At 48.8% G+C, this 21416-nt stretch overlaps 1 protein-coding gene and 1 long non-coding RNA gene across 2 annotated transcripts; one reads left to right on the forward strand and one right to left on the reverse strand.

Moving 5' to 3' along the window:
* Nucleotides 1-366: 366 nt before the first annotated feature.
* On the reverse strand, nucleotides 367-5300 carry LOC100832141 (uncharacterized protein At5g19025). The gene is made up of 2 exons (XM_003568479.4): nucleotides 4397-5300; nucleotides 367-680 (listed from the first exon to the last, which is right to left on the reverse strand). Exons 1-2 carry the CDS (start codon nucleotides 5125-5127, stop codon nucleotides 641-643), a joined length of 771 nt encoding a protein of 256 aa, XP_003568527.1. The 5' UTR covers nucleotides 5128-5300; the 3' UTR covers nucleotides 367-640.
* A 1634-nt stretch (nucleotides 5301-6934) lies between these two features.
* On the forward strand, nucleotides 6935-8524 carry LOC112271078. Its single transcript, XR_002963887.1, has 4 exons — nucleotides 6935-7448; nucleotides 7547-7654; nucleotides 7733-8082; nucleotides 8165-8524. It is a non-coding gene; the product is annotated as an uncharacterized LOC112271078 (long non-coding RNA).
* Nucleotides 8525-21416: the final 12892 nt, after the last annotated feature.

A 21416-nucleotide genomic window follows, 5' to 3' on the forward strand; every position in this document is an offset into this window, starting at 1 on the left:
GCGACATAAAGTTGTAGGTTTTGATAGATTTTTTTACTCCCTCCGTCCCATATTAAGTGTCGAAATATTACATGTATCTAGACGCTTTTTAAGCATAGATACATTCATATTTGGACAAATTTGAAACACTTAATATGGGATGGAAGTCGTATAAAACTGGTTAAACTTTACCGCAACATATTTGACTTACGGAGCAGAACATTTGACTTAGAGGAAACCTAAAACAATTTATAAAAGGAATGGAAAAATATAATCTACACTCTTTGACATAGGTAGGGATCGAAATCTTGATTTTTGACCACCTATGAGGCTTGAGAAACACACCGCTGCCAGCACCATGACCAAATTTCTACTGACACATACATGGGTGGCAAAAATGTATTCAAGGTAAAGAGGCAAAAAAGCAATGTGACATAATAATAGCATGACAGGTTGACAACACTGATACATCTCCAATGTTTTTTGTTTTCTTTCTTTAACAGTCTATCATTATTATTTGACTTGTATCAGTATTTCTGTTGAGATCCAGAAGAACCCCGGCTAGCAATACAATTATGGTGCAACCACTTGTAATACATGTATCTTTCATCGCAAGTATTTTCTGACAAGTATTCCTTGGCAGCCTAAAGCAGCAATGTTTTTATCGCACCCCTCCGTCCAGGGAAGAACCTTGCGTACCCCTGAGTTCATTAAAGTTCAACGTAAAACAGGATAGAGGTTAGTCTTCTGGGGCACAAATTTACTAGAATCAGTAGGAAATCCTAAACTAACTAGATACCTGGCAAAGTGACCCTAAATAATTCAACCACAGAATAGGCTCCGCTTAACAACTAATTAACAAAAACGGTATGATCCAAAAATGCAGTCATAGGTCAGAAATTAGGAATGAAACAGCATGATCTTTCTCAATCTCTCAATCTTTCGCAATGAACATATCAATTTTTACCAATCAACGCATCAATTTTTAGCTTTTACCAATCAACATCATGCAGCACTTCCAGGTTAATCCAATTAAAACAAGTCAAAGGAAGCAGGGACTAGAAGTCTATGACCTAACTGAACACTGACAAGTTTTAAACTGAACTGAAAAGCTGCGATACAGTGAAATGAAATGCATTTTTTTCTTGCAAGGTTCTTGCTGGTGATCAGATGTTAAACTGTATCATATGGTTTGCTATGGGCTACATAGAGAAGGTGTATGCTAATTGAAATTAATATAGAAGGTGAGCAGTTCTACGAAATTAAGTGTTACACTATTTGCAGATAGTTAAATTGGTAAAGCAACCCGGTTCCCGTGATGAAAATTGCACGAATGTAAATCATACCGCATGCACTTCAAGGACACAGGTTATTGTTGGGTTTATTAGGATTTGATATCATGCTTCTGGTATCCACTTCTTTCAGGTATGTGCTTATAATCAGCTTGCTTTAGAACTACAAAAAGGTGTTACACCTTACAACTCTTTGCCGGTCACTTACTAAAAGGTGCTGACATGACTTTAAAAATAACTAAAAAAAGTGTTACAGCATACAACATTTTGCCTCAAGCTTACTAAAAGATACTCACATGACTTCAAAAATATTCCTTCCTCAATAAAAAATACCTGTGAGGCAAAGACCCAGAGCCTATTGCAAGAATGACAAAAAAGACAAGGTATTGACCTTGTTTGCTAAGTAATATAGTTGCAATCAAAAAATTTAAAGGGTATACTCACTGAATTAAGAGATAAAAATAGAAGTTACAGAAACTAATTATCACTTAACTATAAATGAAATCATAATTGCTATGATTTCTCTACAGCAAGAAAGAAGACTGCCCAAGTAATTTATAGGTTTAAATCCTTGTAAAGACATGGATTTGTGAAGGTGTATAAGGATACAAGGATTTAGTAAATGCGAGGCAAAATGTTGTAAGCTGTGAAGGTGTATCCTATTTCTACATATGAAACCATCTTTTGTATTTTCTATATCTATGAACAGTGATGGTGTTTTAGGAAAAATGGCGTGTCATGGAGTCAGCGTATTCAGGTAACCTAGCTAAAAACACTCAAGACATTCGAGCTATAACCAGAAAAAGAGAAACAATCTAGGTCCATACAGCCAACAAAACTATACATCAAACATAAACCATCTCAACAACGGTGTGATATAGTGCCCCCGCCCCACCATGCTACTCCCTCCGTCTTAGTTTAGAAGGCATTCACACATTTTGAGGTTTAACTTTGACCATCAGTTTGACCAATAAAATGTGGGTTATGAGCTGCAAAATTTACACCACTGGAAACTTATTGCGAATACAAATTTAATGATGTACAATTTTTGTGGCACATAACCCACATTTTATTGGTCAAGTTGATGGTCAAAGTTGAACCTTGAAATGCGTGGATGCCTTCTAAACTAGGATGGAGGGAGTACTATGAAAGAAAAATGTCAATGGCAAATAATCTCACGTCTTCCACTGTCAAGTGCCCCTACCACCACCATGTTACTATAAAAGAGAAAAAAATGACAATGACAGATAATATCACCACTTCCACTGTCAAGATTTGAGACGGTGGGACATCATGTAGTTCTGACTGTCCCAATCAATTTTAAGCAAAAGAACACATTTTGAGGTGGAAAAGGGGCACCTAAAGAGTGGTAATTTCTCCTATTTGGTATCCTATAGAACATGCTTTTTCTAAGAAGATCCTGGAGGACATGTGAGAAGAGATCTCTAATGTTTCCACTTATATTAAGGTTGCGTGTCCAATGTAAAAAGTGAGGAAACACAGGTATTGAAGTAAAAGTGGTGATAAGAACATGCTACATGTGCCACTATGAAACACTCAACAGAACTAGTTGAGAGAACTAAGTCAATTCTGCCTGGCAAAGGATATACACAATTTGGTAGTCATGGGTATTACTCATAGCCAAATGGTGAATGCCATACAATACTATCATGTCATGCAGTACTGGAACTTCTTGGGCCAAGTAGAACCAGTTCCTGCCTCCCAAGATGCACTCCTGACTCAATAAGTTCATGAGTGTGACACCAAAACTACACCCGCTCAACACTCGAGTATATCGTATCAACATAAATAACCTGGTTAACCAACTTCTTTTGACATGCTAAACGAAAAGCATAAAACCCTTAGGTTGCACAAGCTCTTCAATTGAGCTTAAGTTTATCTAGTTACAGATAGACGTAAGTACCTCCCAGAAAAATGTAGTCTTCAGCACCCATTTAATCTCATGTTAACAGCGATGAACAAAAACTTTAATATAGATGTCACCAAAGGTCGCATTCAGTTAGCGGGATTCACAGATTTATCCCATTCTACGTTAAGTCTGGCATGTGAGTACTGAGTAGGGGACGTGATCGTGTGGGTGTGCGTGTGTAATTGTGTGTGTATTCCTTGTAATCCCCAAAACAAAATAGGTTATGGAAGTTAATAAATAACATGTAACATCATCCTGAAAAATGGTAATTTAGATGTCACTAAAGATCATCCAAGTTAAATTAACAAAGGATGTTTTCTCCAAAAAATTCTATAACCCGTCCAAACCCATTTGCACAGAAGAAATGAGAAGGTTACAGTTGGTAAGAAACCTTCATGAGAAAGAATCACCAGCTAAAGCAACAAATAGAAAACAAAAGCGGTAATGAAAATTTCCATCCCCTTCTATTTGAGAATGAATTGTATTTAGGTATTTAGGGCGTGTGCAGCATACATGAAAAGCTGGTACTATGCAGATTTAGAACCGGTTCTTGCCATTGGAGCATTGAGGTGCTAAGGAAAAATCTATGGAACCGATTCATGTACATGCACCCGATTCTAGCAGAATAAAAGGTAACCCAGGATGATTGGTCCGTGCCTAGGCAGCATCAGAATTAGTGTAAAAAGTGCAGGTGGAGGAAAAAAGTAGTCTGACCGGTGGGCCTTAAAGCTGGTGCTAATGGCAACTCTACGCTGGAGAATTTTTTTTGATTTCTAGCATCTGCAGATGCGTCATATTTGTAGCACCTCTACGCTGCTCACGGCCTTACAGTTGTGTCCAAATGTCATAAGTACCACAAAAATGACACAAAACAGGCATAGCTTAATTATAATTTGGGAAAAAATGGTGACTACATGAAAATCTTTTAACCAGCATACTATTAGATAGAACAACCTCCCAGTATGCTTCCTAAATCACATGGAATGAGATGACCACAACTTCACAAGAACAGTGTATAACTCTCGTTGAACCCCAAAGAAACAGATCAAAGATTAAGCGCTTGTATTGAACATGAATGAAATCTCTATATCCGCATCACTCCGCATAAATCGCTACACTCTAAGAGTTCAGATAATGAAATTGAACTTATTTCACGAAGTTGCAAAGAAAGGAGAAATGGTCAATGAGCTCTCACTTCTTGTTCCGCCGCTTGCTTTTCGGGGTGCCCCAGCCCTCGAGCTTAGCCACAGGGCAGCCACATCTGTTGCGGAAGAGCAGCACAGCACGGCCGTTGGGCGGCGCCATCCGGCGGAGCTCTGCACGAAGGCACTCGTAGTCCGGATTGTTCCCACTCTGCCCGCCTTTCCACGGCAAGGCCTCGATCTCGCGCCACATGGCAGCATCCGCGCCACCAACGGTGCTCCCTGCGCCGGCCCGCACGGCGTCCTCGGTCTGGAGCTGGACGTCGAACTCGAGCGCCTTCCGGAGCCCGCGGCAGCGTGGGTTGCGGCACCTGCGGCGCGGGAGGCGGCGACAGGACAGGAAGGCCGCGCCGGCGAGCACCGCCCCCGCGGCGAGGTAGGGAAGACCAGCAGCGAGGTAAGGTAGAGCAGCGGCGGCGGAGGCTAGCGCCGCGGCGGCAGGCGGCGATGCGAGGAGCGGGGAGAGCGAGCGCGAGACGTGGGCGAGCGAGGAGGCAAGGAGGAAGGCGAGCGAGAAGAGCACGAGCAAAAGGATGAGGAGATCGAGCGTGGCCGACGACGGCGTGTGCCTGCACGAGGAGGGGGACAGGGAGAAAGAGATGTGGCCGCCGCCGGCCGGGGAGCGGGAGGAGGATGGTGCCATGGCTGCGGCGGCTGCGGCCGCGGACGTAGGGGGTGGACTAGCGGCGGGGCGGTGGGAGGAGGAGGGGAATGGCCGGAGCATGACGCGGCCGCCGGGGATCGGGTGGGGAATTAATGGATGGATTTGGGTGATTGATTAGTCGGGATCGGATACTTTGCTTGCCTTGTTTATGGCTTTCTCTGCCTTCGGGTTGGGGTTTTGGTCTTGGACTTTCCTTTCTCCCCTCAATTTTTCTAATTGCGATTTTGTTTTCGTATTAAGTTAAAAAAGGATATTTGTTTTACATATATCTCAGGGCTTAACTACGGAGGGCTTTGTTCGACCCTTCGTCCTCCTTCCAGCGCCGCCACACTCTGTTCCTCCGAAAAAAGTTCCGAGTATTCCACTTTCTACAATAAATCCCGTGAGTGTGGTCCTCAAAAAGACGATCCAGCGTGCATATGGCAAGTGGTCTGGTTCGAACATCACCGAGGAGGCCCTAAGCAAGCTCATTCAGCGCGGTCAGCTCCCGGCAAGATCGCGCCCGGAGACGAGCTGGTGCCCAAGCCCACGGACGGGGAGTTTGTCTTCTTTGGCTCCCATGTGGAAGTCTGCAATTTTACGAACTTCACATTCACGACACCGGACCAAATTCCATCCTTCACTTTTCCTGCTTCACCGCTCTATGTGAAGGTTAGTTACCTCTGCATTGAACATTTTTTTTTAGAGCCAAAGGTCCCGTCCAGTTTCATTTCATTGAAATGAAACACACAATCCAGTTTTACAAGATAGCCCAGTGAGGTAATCTGGCCCTAAAGGGCAAAAGAGAAAAACAACGACAGCCGTAGTAAAGCTAAGAACACAGTTATGGCGCAACAAGGACAACAAATCTATCCGGTAATGAGAGCACGCCGAGCTCCGAAAGCTTGAGGAGTCCCAGGTCCAACGATTGTCACGCGGCGTTTCTTCAACATGCCAGGATTCGGGGAGCCTCCATTGTCTTGAGTTCCAGCACCAGCAAGTATCTGTCGAGCAGAGATAAGTTCCTTTGAGAGCATAAGATTCTCCATCGTCTCAGGAGGTGAAGCAGTCTGTGCTAAATAACCTGAAGTCCAGACCAAGAGACACAGCCAAAGTGAAGATCATTTCGGAATTTCCACATCATCCACATAAATGCAGAAGAAATCATGTTAGTCACTGCATGTTTTGTATTACAAATCCACTTAACAGCCACATCTTCATAACAAGCAATCACAGGCAAGTGCATCATTGATGATAGTTCAGTACAGATTAGTTGCACAATATCACAGGAGAAGAAAAGATGTTCAATAGATTCCTCCTCACAACACATCAAGCAAGATACATCGTCCAGGTGTTGTCTTTTTTTTAGGTCATCTCTAGTAAGCAGTTTATTATGAGATAAAAGCCACAGGAAGAAGTGCACCCTAGGGTAATATAGAGTTTCCAGAGTGTCGGGATATAAAGTGGGGTAATCCCCCTATTGTTAATCACAGCATATAAGACTGTACATTATAAATGCCTGAGCTATGAAGGCCCCAGACCAAATGGTTTTGTTCTTCAGACAGAGTTACTTCACTAACAATAGATTTTAGATCAAACCACCTTTGTATCATATTGTGATCAAATCCTCTCCTAAAGGCGAGCTTCAGATCAACACCATCCCACACATCAGCAATACAGACGTTTTGTTCATTACAGATGCAGTAAAGTCTCCAAAATTGGGTGGCCAGGCTAGAAGTTCCAAACCATTGATCTTTCCAGAATCTAACAGATTTGCTGTTTCCCACCACCCAATCATAACCCAGCTCTTCTACTGGGTTATTACGGCTCTAGAAGTCTGCATCGAACCATCTCTCGCCCTATGGCTCGAACTCTTCATGTGCAGGCATAGGGAAAGTGGAGGCGGTCGGCTCCCTGCTTATTACGGCGTCGTCAACTTCCAAATTCGCAAGGGAATCGAATACCCTCGGTTGAAGCTGCCAAACAAGGTAAAGGACTAGCAAAGGTCGTTCTTCTACTGCCAAGCAACGCCGCCTGAAGGAGAAATCGGCCTTGCTCCCTTCAACATTGACTCGGCAACTTTGAGCCCGAATCTGCAAGCTCGAGCCGCCAAGATCGATTTGGAAACGGTGAAAGACCTGAAGACGAAGATCGAGGTCCTCATGAAGCACGGGCTCCGACCGAGTAACCTGGTGAGTAGCTGGGTACCGTTACGAATGCAACCACTTCAGCCGCGAGTCGGCCTACTCTGCCATTGTAGCAACACGGATCAAGGCCCGACTTGGGGGTGGACCCATGGCCACTTCATCAGTCGTATGAAGCAATTGGTGGAAGACATGATCAAAGACTACAACAATATTGGCGGCCTCCCTCCCTTCACGGTTGAGTATCAGCTATATGAGGTTAGTTTTAGCGAACTTGGATGCTGCACTCGACTTCGGTTTTGGCAATTCTTTCTTAGTTTTTCATAAACCGCCTCTTATTTACTTGGTTCCTTCAGGAACTCCGGAATCCTAACTCCATACCGCTCTGAAGGCGACGGACACGTGCGATTTAGAGCCACCGTTGGCTCCCTACTCCCTGCGGACCCGACAGGCCGCACGAAGAGGTAAACTTTCATACTCCTCCTTCATCTGCTACATTCCTTGATCGATAAGTTCACCATCCTTAACTCCTTCAGTTGCAGGGACATGAGGACTTCGAGAGTCTCCAATGTTCCCGCACCGATCTCGACATTCTGGAGGATGACCCAGTGTCCGAGTCATCGAAACACGTTGTCCTCTCTGACGCTGAACAAGAGGAAGAAGAGTAGCCGTTGAAGCGCAGCCGGCCAGTCGATTCCGAGGACACGCACGACGACCCCCTGATTATGGAGTCTCGTGACGAGTCGGCTCGAGCATTCGACTTCGCAGCTGCAACTCCCGCAGAAGGCTTCGCGCGCCAGTCGCCATCGCTTCCGGTTCCCCCGGTGAAGAAGACGAACAAGGCGAAGGGCCGATTTCGTCTCGCAGCCGTAGAGGAACTCAGCTCCGACAGGTAAGTTTCACAGATTCACTTTTGGCTTCTGTTTTGCAAATGCTCTTTCTGAATCAACCACTACTTCCTTCCGTCGATGAAGGCGCCAGGATTGGAATTTCTCGGGCCGCGACCCCGGAGCCGAGCCTGAAAGGGCAGGATATCGACCCGAATGGGTCCCAATCCAGGCGCGACGGTCAGGCGTCGGAGCCAAAGAAGGACACGCCAGAGCCATGTAACCAGGCGGGTGAGGGCGAACGTCCCCTGGAGCGGGCCACAGCCTGAGCCGGTGAGACTTCATTGAAATATCGAGTACGTCACGGAGGGATGAACGTGACCAGTTTTAAGTTTTCTTCAAAATAAAGACTGAAAACAGTCACAGTACTTCAACAACATAGATTTTACTTAGCAAATTTTAGAGTTGCAGCGGAATGAAGAAAGATGAACAAGTTAAGCAGTAGCAGTGAAGACAAGAATAGTAAGAACAGTTGTATTTCAACAGAAAGTATGAGATTCAGGAACCATATCACCAGCACATGAAGACACGGGAATTTGTTTTTCGAAGTTCATATTGTTGACACAATCCTACGTCTCCGTTGAGGGGGCTGAGTCACACAAGACGCGGACACACAAGTCCACCCAATCCTCCTGAGCTAAGACCAAAATCTCGCCCAGTTACTCGTGGTAGATCTTGAGGTGATCCCCGGAGCTTCACAGACTGGTTGATGGTGAATCACAAGCTTCGATTGCTCTTCAACATTGACTCCTAACCGTCTAGGTGATGCCAATCACCAAGAGTAACAAGCTTCAAGTGTTCGGCTAGAGAGGGGATCCCATTCTTCACGCTCAGTTCAGCTCTAAGGGTTTTCTCAGGTGTACTTCAAAACATCTCCTTGGGGATCCCACCAAAACCGTTCGGGGTGAGTCGTCTTATATAGCCTTGGCCACGGTCGATCTAGCCGTTGTGACCCGTTGGATAAAGTGATCCCTGAGACTCCAACTCACACTTTATCTCTTTGTCTCACAACGGTTAGATTACGTGGTCAAAACGTAAAGCGACAAAGTTTTTCAAACACATTTGAAATCAGAGTGAAGACTTCACGCGGAAGTTTCTGTGAAGCCTGAAATGCTTCATTCTTCACTTCGACGAAAAACACTCACACATAAAATGGTTTTCGCCTAAGCTGAACATGAAGAATATGTTTCACCTAAACCAGCTCCACACTTCAGACCCCTTTTAATAGTACGGCGTTCCTATACTCAAGTGAAAAAAAAGCTACGGAGAGACCTATGAAGAAAGCTACGCTTCACATTCTTCTCCGTTCTTCACTGAGTTCTTCATACTTCAAGCCAGTACCAGTACTTCAATTTTTAGGGGTCGTCGATGCTGGTTAAACCAACTCTTCTGAGGAACTAAAACCTGAAACACTCCGTGTAACTCATTAGTTTCTCAACCATGTTGTCATCATTCATCAAAACCCATACAGGGGCAAGGTTTCCCTTTCAATCTCTCCCTTTTTGGTGTTTGATGACAACACTGGTTAAAACTTCAAAGATGGGAATAATAAGTGTGAAGGTTTTAGCTTCTGAGTTATATGAAAACTCCCCTGAAGATATGCATATTTAAGATTGCTTTTGAATGCAAGTGCAAATAGCTTTAGGAGTGTGAGGAAATCTTCATATTCTTAAGAAACAAGGGTCTGCATTGTGTACAAGGTTAGTGCAGCAATAATAAAAATTCATACATGCTCATAAATTGAAGTAAACAGATGCAGCACCAACAAGTATTGAAGTAAACATGCATGCATGAGGAACGAAAATGCATGAAGATTAAATTTATTACAGGCATTGCAGAATCCTCATGCAAGTGGTAATATTAAGTGTACTTCAACACAACCAAATGTTTCAAACCACGGACGGATAGGACTTAAAGTTTTCAAACAACAAAGAACGAAGAACCAGATAAAAAGCAAACTCCCCCTGAGTCAAATAAACACGAAACCCTCCCCCTGACTCCTTCTCCCGTTTTGGCGTCAAGACTATTGGCTTGGAGTAGCTTCGCTGTCTTCAGGCTTCAGGACGTCTGGGAAGTACTTGGCGAGGAAATCTTAAAGCATGCCACTGGTCTTGTCTTCGCGGGAAATCAACTTCTTTATCAGCACCTTTTGATTCTTCATAAGAGCTGCCTGCTTCTCGAGCAATTCTTGTTGATTGTCGATCTTCCGAGAGAGCTTCACTACCAGGTTCTTCAAAGAACCATCCGTGCCAGAGCTGGTCTCGTACTGAGAATCAGATGGACGAAGTGATTGCTTCAGCTGCGGTTGCGACGGAATTGGCTGTGAGGACTCCTTGGACGGGCGATCAGACATTGAAGTAGGAGGAAGCACAGACGGCTCTGGATCTTGAGGCTTGAACGAGAAATACTTGTGCTGATGTTCCAACTCAAAGCGTTTCTCAGACAACTGCAAAATGATCTTCATGATCTGAGGTGCGTAAGGCAGTGCACGCACATGGTCGACAGAGGCATGAGTTATAGTCTGAAGAATGTAATCTCCAAAATCCTTCTTCTCGCCTTTGAAGACTGCAAGCAGCAGATTGCGGTGAAGACCGGCAATTTCACTTGAGCTGCCTTGCTTGGGAGAGAGAGTGAAACGGAGATGTCATTGAGGATTTTTTGTAACATCCCAAATTTTACAAACCTTTCATCATGCATTTGCATTCATAAGCATCATGCCACCTATGCATTTTTGGCCATTTTAAAAACATTGCTTTGAATTCTTGAATCCCTTTTAAAAGCCTTCTTTATTTCAAATCTGATTTTCACCTTCCTTTTGCAAACTGGATTTTCAACCCAATAGGGTTTTGATCACAAAAGGGGTTTATTGCATAAATGAGCTACCCCATAATTTTTGGCATTTAAGTTGGAGTTGAAAAACTATTTTACTTTATTTATTATAAAGCCCTAAAGGCAAGTATACAAGCAAAATTATTTTAAAATATTTTATATTGGAATAAATCAAGTCCCAGAGGTTAAAGCATTTGAGGATTTGATTTTACAAATTTTCTGGTGTTTATTTGGATTGATCTGGAGTTCTAAATCAGAAGTTACAAAAGAAAACAGAAGAAAAAAAAGGAAAAAAAGAAAGAAGGAAACGGCCCGGCCCGGCCAAATGGGCCGAACCGGCCAGACTTACCTGCGCGCCCCACCGGCCTAGCCCGACCGCAGCCCCGCCAGCCCGTGCGCGCCCGAGCTGCCACTGACAGGTGGGACCCACCTGTCAGGGCTTTCGTTCCCAAAGGAAAGCCACGCCAGTCATGCGTGCGACGCCCACGCGCCATCCCCGGCCACTGACCTCGCCGCGCCATCGCCTCTGTGCCTCCCTCCACTTTCCTTGCGCGTCCCTATAAAGCCAGCAGCCTCCTCTGCATTTTCCCCTTTCCGATTTCGCTCATTCCGCGCCCACGCTGCCCTAATTCGTCGGCAGAGCAAGCTCGCCGCCGCCGCTCGTTTTTGGTCGCCGCCGACGACACGGTGAGGCATCTACCCGTAAGCCGAGCCACCTTCTTTCCTCTATCTCTTGCGCATCTTTTGACACGGTCCTTTTCTTGTTTTACTCGTCATAGCACCCCGCCGACGTCGTCCCGAAGCTTCGCCGCCGCCGCCTTCCCTTCGTCCTAGACGACGACACCGTCTGCCCCGAGCGAAGCCGCCGCTGCCATCTTCTTCCTCGCGACGAGAAGGAGCCGTATCCATCTTCCCCAAGCTCGAGAACCCGCCGAAACCCCTCGCCGCCGTTCTCCCGAGCCGCCGCCGACCTCGCCGGAACCCTAGCCCGCCGGAGGTAAAGCCGAAGCCTAGCCCATCCGATCTCAATCTATGGTGTAGATTAGATGACTTACCCGAAGGGGTATCTTTTGATCTGAGCCATCCATTTCTTTTAGGTTAGATCCGACGGCCCGTGCTTTATTTTGACCCCGAACCGGTACCGACCAATCACAGCAAGCCACGCGTCCCCTGTTTAGGATTAAACTCAATTCCAAGGCCAAATTAATTTGTAACTTTGCAGAAAATCCACTGAAACTTCAAATGCTCATATCTTTTAATCCTTTTGGCCAAATTTAGTGTTCTACACCTTTTTAGAAAGCTCTCAGCCTGTAGAATCTTTTGGAATAGTTTAATTGTAAATTTGAATAATCTAAACCCAATCAAATTACAGAAAGGCTTTTAATGCCATTTAATTCATATCTTTTGTTTTAAAAATTCTTTTTGCATGCAACCAACTCTGAAAATTGTGTTTTGCCATTTAATTCATATCTTGGTATGGGTCTGGGTGATTACTTCTGAAAATTCTCGTAATCGACGCTGTTGCTACTCTACCCTGAGAACAGCAAGGGATTAACCCGTCGGTTTCTTGTGGGTAAAGTGTACAACCTCTCGAGAGTGTGAAACTAAGTACTTATCCGTGTCCCCGGTTACGGACAATTATTGAGCAACTAGATTTGGGAGCTGTAAGAAAGGTCTCACTCTTTCTAATTTCTTAATAAAATGAATGGTTTAAACTTGGGATAGGAGCATTGATGTGTCTACTCAATGTCCATAGATTAATAGGAGCACCGGTGTGTCTACCCGGTGTCCAATAGTTTAATATTATTGTATCATTCAATTGTAGTAGGGTAAATTTATGTTCTGGTTCCACGTAAAAAGCCTGAACTCCACCTTGCCATATACTGCATGTACATTATTAGGTCTGTTATAATTACCAGGTGAATTTGCCAATACATTCAATGTATTGACCACGTAGTGGATGGAATTAAATAATGCAGGTGGATCAGACGACGAGTGAGGTTCGTTGTTGTTTTGGGGTTACGAGCTTACATTCCAACATGCTCTCGCTGTGGTGTTGATGTGGCTCTCGTTCTTCCATTTGCTTTCCGCTGCCAGACTTTAAGTTATTTGTTTTGAGCTAACCCGAGGGGTTATGCAAGTTGTAAGTACTATGAGTTCTGAATATGAGACGATGTAATAAATTTACTTGACCTTTGTATCTGGTATTTCATCATGAAACTATGTGTGCTAGTAAGTCGATCCAGGGACTAACACTGTAAGCACAGAGATCGAACCCTACTCGAGGGCGGTCGCTTCAGATGGTATCTGAGCACTGTGTTGCCATAGGAACGTGACTCTAGCTTGGATTAGGATAAGACCAAACCTTAGGATTGAACATTCTTACTTCTTATCCCTACCTGACTTATTTATTATTTTTACTTCTTATCCCTACCTGTCTTATTCATTACTTTTACTTCTTACTCTTGCATGTCATATTTATTTTATTATTTTACACCAAATACCATGACATTAGACCACTAATGCATATTATTCTTCCTTGTTTATTTTGTCATCCACCTCTAAATCATGTTCTCATACTACACTCATATTATCATGCAATTTTGTTCATTTTGCAATCCCACCCTTAAACATATCTTCGGCATTTTTCTCCACCATACTGTCATTATCATTTAGTTTTCATGCATTCAACCACTTGATCATGTCACTGATACTCCTCTACCTTTCTCTTTTCCTATAGATGGAAAGCCCACCTCCCTTTGGCAACGTCCCACCATTCACGCGCGTCTACTACCCCTCCGCCGACGACGAGCGACTATTCAGTGCCCCCTTGGTGGCATTGTGTGCGATCCTCGAGCTGGCACCTCCCCGTTTCCAAGGCCGCACCGAGCCCGCCATGCCCGGAGGATGGCCGCCCCGGTGGGACATAGAAGCGAAGATCCACGGACGCGAGATCGCTCAACCAACAGCCGATATCACCTTCATCGCCCGCTACCCCACCTATGAGAAGGGCCTCTAGTTTGCAATACAGTGCGCCTTCGCACAGGTGTGTCGGGATTACCGGGACGAGCTCCCCGAGGACTCCCCCTTCCTCCTATTTGGAAAGCGGAACCATGCGTGCTCAGCCGTGGAGCAGCCCCCGGCGAGGAACTGTCCAGAGTGGCCGCCAAATTTGAAAACATGGAAGTGAACATGGTGGATTTGGAGACCTGTCTCGGCGATGAGATGGTCAGGGCTGACTTAGCAGAGGAGTTTGTCGGCCAACTGTTGGGAGACAAGGCCCAACTGCAGGAGGACAAGACGGTGCTGCAGGACACCGTCCTCAACATGGGCAACGCCATAGAGCAGCTACAACATGAGAGGGACCAGGTCCGGTATCACTACGAACAGCTCAAGGCGTTCCTAATCGCCGCAGCCGCAGCCGCACCAGCTCCTACGCCAGCCACCACACCGGCACCTGTTCAGACCCCACCTCCGCCTCAGGATGAGGAGATGGAGCCTCAGGAGGGGGTGCCGACTGAGGAGGAGCCTCAAGAGGCTCAGGAGGTGGACTTCCCTAGTCCTAGTTGGTGACTACCAGAGTTTATAATTTATCCTATTTATCATTTTGCGAGTTAGTCATTGACCATACAGACTTTGTGTATGGCTACGTAGATCGTTTGCTTTTTTTCCGAACATTTTATTATGGGCAGTGTCCCATCGAGAACTAGTTATGGTTTGCTGAATTTCCAAAGGTTTTAATGAATGATTGATTGTGTGATTGTGATATGCTTGAGTTAATGTTTTCTTGTGGGGCTTAGATATCCTTAGTCCTTGTCTATCTTTTTTCTCATCTATGCTATCCTAAACAGATGCCTCCAAGACGCTAGCCCAACAACAACAACGCTGATGCCAACAATGCCAATGCGGATGGAAACGCAGTCACTATGCAGCAATTGTTGGCAGCCCAGGCTCAATTCTTCCAAATGATCACATAGCAAATGGCCAATAACAACCAGAACAACCAGCAGAACCTCAACAACAATCAGCAACACCCCCCACCTCAAGTGGACATGCTGACCCGTTTCCTGCGGCTACGTCCACCCACCTTCTCCAGCTCACCTGAACCCATAGTGGCAGACGACTGGCTCTGTTCCATCAACAAGAACATGGTGACTGTCAACTGCACGGATGCGGAGAAAGTGAGGTTCGCAGCCCATTTGCTTGAAGGACCGGCTGCTTCATGGTGGGAGAACTTCCAGATCACCACCCCCATCGAGGATGTCACTTGGGACATGTTCCAGGAAGCCTTCCGCACAGCCCACATCTCTACGGGAGTGCTTAGCCTGAAGAAGAAGGAATTTCAAAGGCTGAGGCAAGGAAGCCGCACTATGGTCGAGTTCATCGACGTGTTCAACAGCTTATCCCGATATGCACCCGACGATGTGAACACAGATGCCAAGCGCCGTGAGAAGTTCTTGGATGCCCTGAACGATGAGCTCTCAGTTCAACTGGCAGTCGCCTACACCCCTACCTATCAGTCCCTGATAGATAAGGCCATTGTCCTGGAGAACAAGCTGAACCAGATGGAGAGCCGCAAGAGGAGACTCCATCAGGGAAGCTCTCACACCGGGGCACATCAGAGGCAGCGCACCTCCCAAGATGGCAGTGGCAGTTCGACAGTGATCAGGACTGGAGGCCACAATGGTCAACGCCATGGTGGAAATGGCCACAATCGCCATGGAGGACATGGACACGGCTACCAGGGTGGAAGTGGGAACAGGTCGCAACCTCAGCATCAACATCAGCACCCGCACCCAAACCATCACAACGGCAATGGAAATGGGAAGGGGAACCACAATCGCAACGGAGGCAACGCAGGACAGAATCGGAATGACAATCGCCCCAAGCGTGGCCTCAGCCAAGTGGAGTTCTTCAAATGCCACAAGATGGGGCACTACTCTAACGACTGCCCATGAGGTATTGACGGGAATGTTCACAAGCCCAACAACTTCCAGAAGGGGCACGTGAATCATGTGGATGTGGAGGACGTCACTGAAGAACCAGGTATCATCATTGGTACTTTCCACGTAAATACTTTTGAAACACTCATGTTATTCGATACCGGTGCATCGCATTCCTTCATATCGAGGTTATTTGCCAACAAACATAAGCTGCCCACTAGCACTTTAGCCGACCCTATGAGGGTGAAATCGCCTGGTGGTGCCTTGATAGCGGCTTATGGATGCTGCCTTTTGTTCGTAGACATTGGGGGTCATGTTTTCCCCACTGACCTTGTGGTGCTTGAAACACAAGGACTGGACGTGATCCTAGGGATGCATTGGTTAGCCAGATATAATGGTCTTATAGATTGTGTCAGGAGAACCATCACACTCACCACCCCAGAGAATAGGAGAATCCGCTTCAAGTCTACCTATGAACTTAAGAGACCTAAGGTCAATTCTCTTAAGGGGCTTAGCTTGGAAGAGGTACTCATAGTGAAAGAGTACCCGGATGTTTTCCTAGAGGAATTACCAGGCATGCCACCGGACCGTGATGTGGTGTTCCTCATTGAGATAATGCCTGGAAGTGGACCCATAGCCAAGAGACCAAACAAGATGGCCGTGGATGAGTTAAAGGAATTGAAGAAGCAATTGACCAAGCAATTGTCAAAAGGTTTCATTCGCCCCAGCTCATCACCATATGGAGCACCTGTCCTGTTTGTGGAGAAGAAGGACAAGAGCCAACGGATGTGCATTGACTATCCTTCACTGAATGAGGTGACGATAAAGAATAAGTACCGCTTACCTATAATCAACGATCTTTTCGATTAGTTGGAAGGAGCCTGTGTGTTCTCAAAGATCGATCTGCGATCAGGGTATTTTCAGCTGAAGATCCGAAAAGCAGATATACCCAAAACAACTTTCACCACTAGGTACGGTCTATATGAGTATACTGTGATGCCTTTTGGTTTGACCAATGCACCTGCATACTTCATGAACATGATGAGAAAGGTATTCATGGAATATTTGGACAAGTTTGTCGTGCTGTTCATCGAGAAGTTGAGGGCGCACAAGTTATACGCCAAGTTCAACAAGTGTGACTTTTGGTTGTCAGAAGTCAGTTTCCTAGGACACATAGTGTCGGGAGCCGGAGTAGCTGTTGACCCAGATAAGGTAGCAGCGGTTACAGAGTGGGAGTCACCTAAGAATGTCGGAGATATCCGCAGTTTCCTAGGACTCGCTGGATACTACCGGAGGTTCATTCAGAATTTCTCCAAGATAGCAAAACCCATGACCGAACTCTTAAAGGAGAAGAAATTCAACTGGACTGAGAAATGTGATGAGAGTTTCCAGGAATTGAAGAAGAGATTAGTGTCCGCACCCATCCTTGTTTTACCCAATCTGCAAGAAGATTTCCAAGTTTACTGTGACGCCTCACGTCAAGGTTTGGGAGAAGTTTTGATGCAAGGAGGAAGAGTTGTAGCGTACGCTTCGCGACAACTAAAGAACCATGAAGGGAACTACCCCACACCCGATCGATTGGACCCCCGAGGCTGAGGCGGCGTTCCAGGATCTCAAGAAGTACCTAAAGTCGCCGCCCGTCCTTGTCGCCCCCAAGCCGGGCGAGCCGCTGCTACTCTACCTAGTGGCGACTGACCAAGTGGTTAGCTCGGTACTAGTTGCCGAAAGAGAAGAAGACCTCCCGGGGTGGGCCCGTGGGGCCGGGGGTTGAGCCAGCCACGGCAACCGCCCAGGACCCGGGAACCGCCATCGAGTCGGCGGCGCCAGCACCGCGCAAGCGGCTCGTGCAACACTCGGTGTACTTCGTCAGCACGGTGCTGCGCGACGCCTGCACGTGATACCCGCAAGTGCAGAAGCTCTTGCTGGGGATTCATCTTGCATCACGCAAGCTGCGCCATTACTTCCAGGCGCACCGCGTCACGGTGGTGTCCGGATTCTGCCTCGAGCAGGCCCTCACCAACCGTGAAGCCACTGGAAGGGTGGCCGAGTGGAGGATGGAGTTGTTGGAGTTCGACCTACACTTCACCAACACCAAGAGCATCAAGAGTGCGGCTCTGGCCGATTTCGTTGCGGAGGGGACTTCAACGGGCATAGAAGAAGAAGAGCCAGAGACTAGCCTGCCCGGCAGGCTGGACGAAGGCCACTGGATCCTGTAATTTGACAGCGCATTCAGCCTACAGGGAGCAGGCACCGGAGTCGTCATCACGTCATCCATAGGAGACCAGCTCAAGTTCGCCATCGAGCTCGACTTCCCCAGCTCCACCAACAACACGGCCGAGTACGAAGGGTTGCTCACCGGGTTGCAGGCGGCGATCGTCCTCGATATCAAGCGCCTGGTTGTTCGCGGGGATTCCCAACTCATGATCAACCAGGTTAACAAGGACTACGACTGTCCGCTGATGGCAGCGTACGTGGATGAGGTCCGCAAGCTAGAATGCAAGTTCAAGGGCCTGCGATTCGAGCACGTCAAGCGCAGGGATAACTTCGCGGCTGACGAGCTGTCCAAATTGGCAGCAGAGCACCGGAAGGTTCCGGTGGGGGTGTTCTGGCACAGGCAGACTGCGCCTTCGGTTGCCCCCAAGCCGGCTGCCGGGGAAGCCCCCCTGGCAACCGAAGGAAACCCCACAACAGCGGAGGTCCATGCCGCTGACGTAGCGGCATGCATGAGTAGGGAAACCCCGCCTTGGGCGGTGGATATCACCCGCTACCTGGAGGGGGAAGCCCACCCGGAAGATGACGCTGCCGCGGAATGCGTAGCCCAGCAAGCCAAGATGTACGCCCTGGTGGACAGGAACCTCTACCGGAGGCATGCAAATGGAGTGAAGCTCCTCTGCTTGCCCCAAGACGAAGGGCGCTCACTCCTGGAAGATATACACCGAGGCACATGTTCCCACCATGTGGCCTCCCGGGATCTGGCCGGCAAGGCTTTCCGGCACGGCTTCTACTAGGCTACGGCGCTAGTCGATGCTGAGCAGCTGGTCAAGACGTGCGAGGCGTGCCAGTTCCACGCAAAGAAGAGTAGCCAGACGGCACAGGCCCTGCAAGTCATTCCATCCTCCTGGCCGTTCGCGGTCTGGGGGCTGGACATCGTCGGAAGTTGCCAAGAGCGGTTGGCGGCGACGAGTACTTGCTCATGGCCATCGACAAGTTCTCCAAGTGGGTGGAAGTGGAGCCAGTGCGGAAGGTGACCGTTCAAGCAGCCATCAAATTCTTCAAGGGCATTGTGTGCCGGTTCGGTGTGTCTAACGGCATCATCACCGACAATGGCACACAATTTACGAGCGCCGTGTTCCAAGCCTACTGCGAGGACATGGGCACCAAGATCCACTTCGCTTCTGTTGCTCACCCAAGGAGCAATGGACAGGCGGAGCGAGCCAACACAGAGGTGCTGCGCGGGCTCAAGACAAGAACCTATGACAAGCTGAAAGGCCACAGGAAGCACTGGGTCAAAGAATTTCACCGCACTTCGAGGCTCCTGCTGCGGGAGGGAGCTGCCACGTGTGCCGCGACGACTTGGCGTGCAAGGTGGCAAGGCCTTGGCCGCACTTCAAGGGGTGTGGCACCACGGGTGCCGCGGTGTCTCGACGCGCATGGTGGCAAGGTTCTTCGCCGCGCCTATAAATGGGCGTGGTGGCCATGGAGCAACTCAGAGCGAAGCGAAGAGGATAACTTCCAAGCTGAGGGATCGCTAAGGAGGGCCGTCCTCGCTGTCCGACCAGGCGTCCAGCAGCGTCATGAAAGGGAAGTTCGGGTGGTGGAGGTGCACCCGGGGGAGGATCGTCTCAGCGATGTCCCTGGCGCACGAGGCTATCTCTTCGTCGAAGAACTTGGAGATCCACACGTTGCGAACTTGGAGATCCACACGTCGAGCGCCCCGAGCTTTCCCACCATGTCGGAGAAGAAGGGGATCAATGTGCTGACGTCCGTACCGTCCACCTTCGCAGCCTGGATCTTGAACCTTGGCAGCAGGTCGTGCACGGCCCGGGCAATCTCGTGGAGCTTTCTGGTCTCCCTCCGCCGCTGCTCCGACAACTTATCGTGGTTGCCGCATGCCAACACCACCGCCTTCTTGGCATGCTGGAGGAGTTCACCTCGCCGTGAGATCTCCGTGGCTTTGGCCACGTTGTCCTCGCCCATCTTGACGAGCTCACCCCGGGCAGAGGCCAATTCGGACTCGAGTTGGGCGCTCTTCTCCTTGGCGGAGTTGAGCTCCTTCTCCTGCTGCGCCGATGCTGCTGCCGCATCCTCCGCGGCCTTGGTCTGCTCCTCCAGCTTGGTGCGCAGCCCTTGGAGCTGGGAGAGGTAGCAAAAGACCAGCTCGCTCTTCTCGTTGAGGTGAGCTTGGGCCGTAGCGAGCACCTCCTCGTGCTCCTTCTTGGTCTTCTCCTGCGCTGTGGCCAGTGAGTCCAGGGCTCGTTGGTGCTCGGCGCGCTGGGCCTCCAGCTGCCGGTGGAGCTCCGCCTCGGGGACGACCGGCACTGCGGCTTCATCCCTGGCCTGCCGGGCTAGGTGCGTCTCCTCTCGTAGCCGGGAGAGCTCCTGCCGCTCCCTCTCAACGGCCCTTCGCGAGCTCGTGGCGCTCCTTCACCTGGTTGAAGGATGTGACGAATGCCAGTTGTTGTTCCTTGATGGCGTCAAGGAACTGGTGCCCGCGGTCGTACATGCTTGGGTCCCAGGTGATTGGGTCCCAAGTCACCCCGGCAAGGATGCCGAGGTCCGGGCCGAAGGTAGCGGCAGAAGACGACGAGGCCCCTGCCGCCACTGTTTGGCCTGGCAGGGCATCGTCCACTTGTGGCGGAGCCTCCCGCTGCTCCCCCGCCGCGACCTCCCCCGCACCCGCGGCCATGGTTTTAGGGATTGATGGAGTTGCTGCACCCCCAGCAGGAGACGCCTCCCGCCGGGTGGCTGCGAGATCTGCGTCGTCAGCCTGCGTGGCCGGAGGCGCACCGCCGAGCTCCACCTCAGTAGCGACGGCGGGCGCCGCCACCGTTGTGACCAGCGCGGTGGAGCTTGGCCCGGGAGCCGCCTCCGGCCCCACTCTCATCTCCGCGTCCTCGACGTCAGAGCCGAGATCGACCACCGCGTCGCCCGCTCCCGTCGCGGGCGCAGCCGGGACTACGACAAAGAAAGGAGTTAGAATCTAAAGGTAAACTAAGTTACCCGGTGGTGAATGCAGGGAAGCTCCGAACGAGTACCCTGCGGGACCCCCGAGCTTGCGGGAGGAGCCTCCTCCCCCTCCCTCCCAGCCTCTATTGTCGGAGCGCCCGCCGTGGGCCGGACTTCGCCTGCGAATTAAGAAAGTAGCGCGGTTGCGAATCAACAGGCAGGAGAAGCACGAACAATGGAGCCAGGGGAGGGGTCAGTACCTGTTGCCGGCTCCTCCTTCGCTGGGATTGGGTCGGAGGCAGGTGCAGTGGCGGTGCCACCGGCCCTCGCGCCGGCCGGGTCCGTGCTGGCACCGTCCCGGGTGCGCGGCCTCTTGCTCGGCGTGACAGGTGGCGAGGCGG

Source organism: Brachypodium distachyon, chromosome 2 (assembly GCF_000005505.3).
Source record: "Brachypodium distachyon strain Bd21 chromosome 2, Brachypodium_distachyon_v3.0, whole genome shotgun sequence".
In the NCBI taxonomy this organism is placed as follows: domain Eukaryota; kingdom Viridiplantae; phylum Streptophyta; class Magnoliopsida; order Poales; family Poaceae; genus Brachypodium; species Brachypodium distachyon.

What these genes read in the sequence shown, in the direction of transcription:
- LOC100832141 (XM_003568479.4), bottom strand. Translation starts at nt 5,127, where the DNA reads ATGCTCCGGCCATTCCCCTCCTCCTCCCACCGCCCCGCCGCTAGTCCA. An exon ending in AGCAAGCGGCGGAACAAGAA is followed by an intron (nt 681 to 4,396) that starts GTGAGAGCTCAT and finishes TAATGAACTCAG; the next exon opens with GGGTACGCAAGGTTCTTCCC.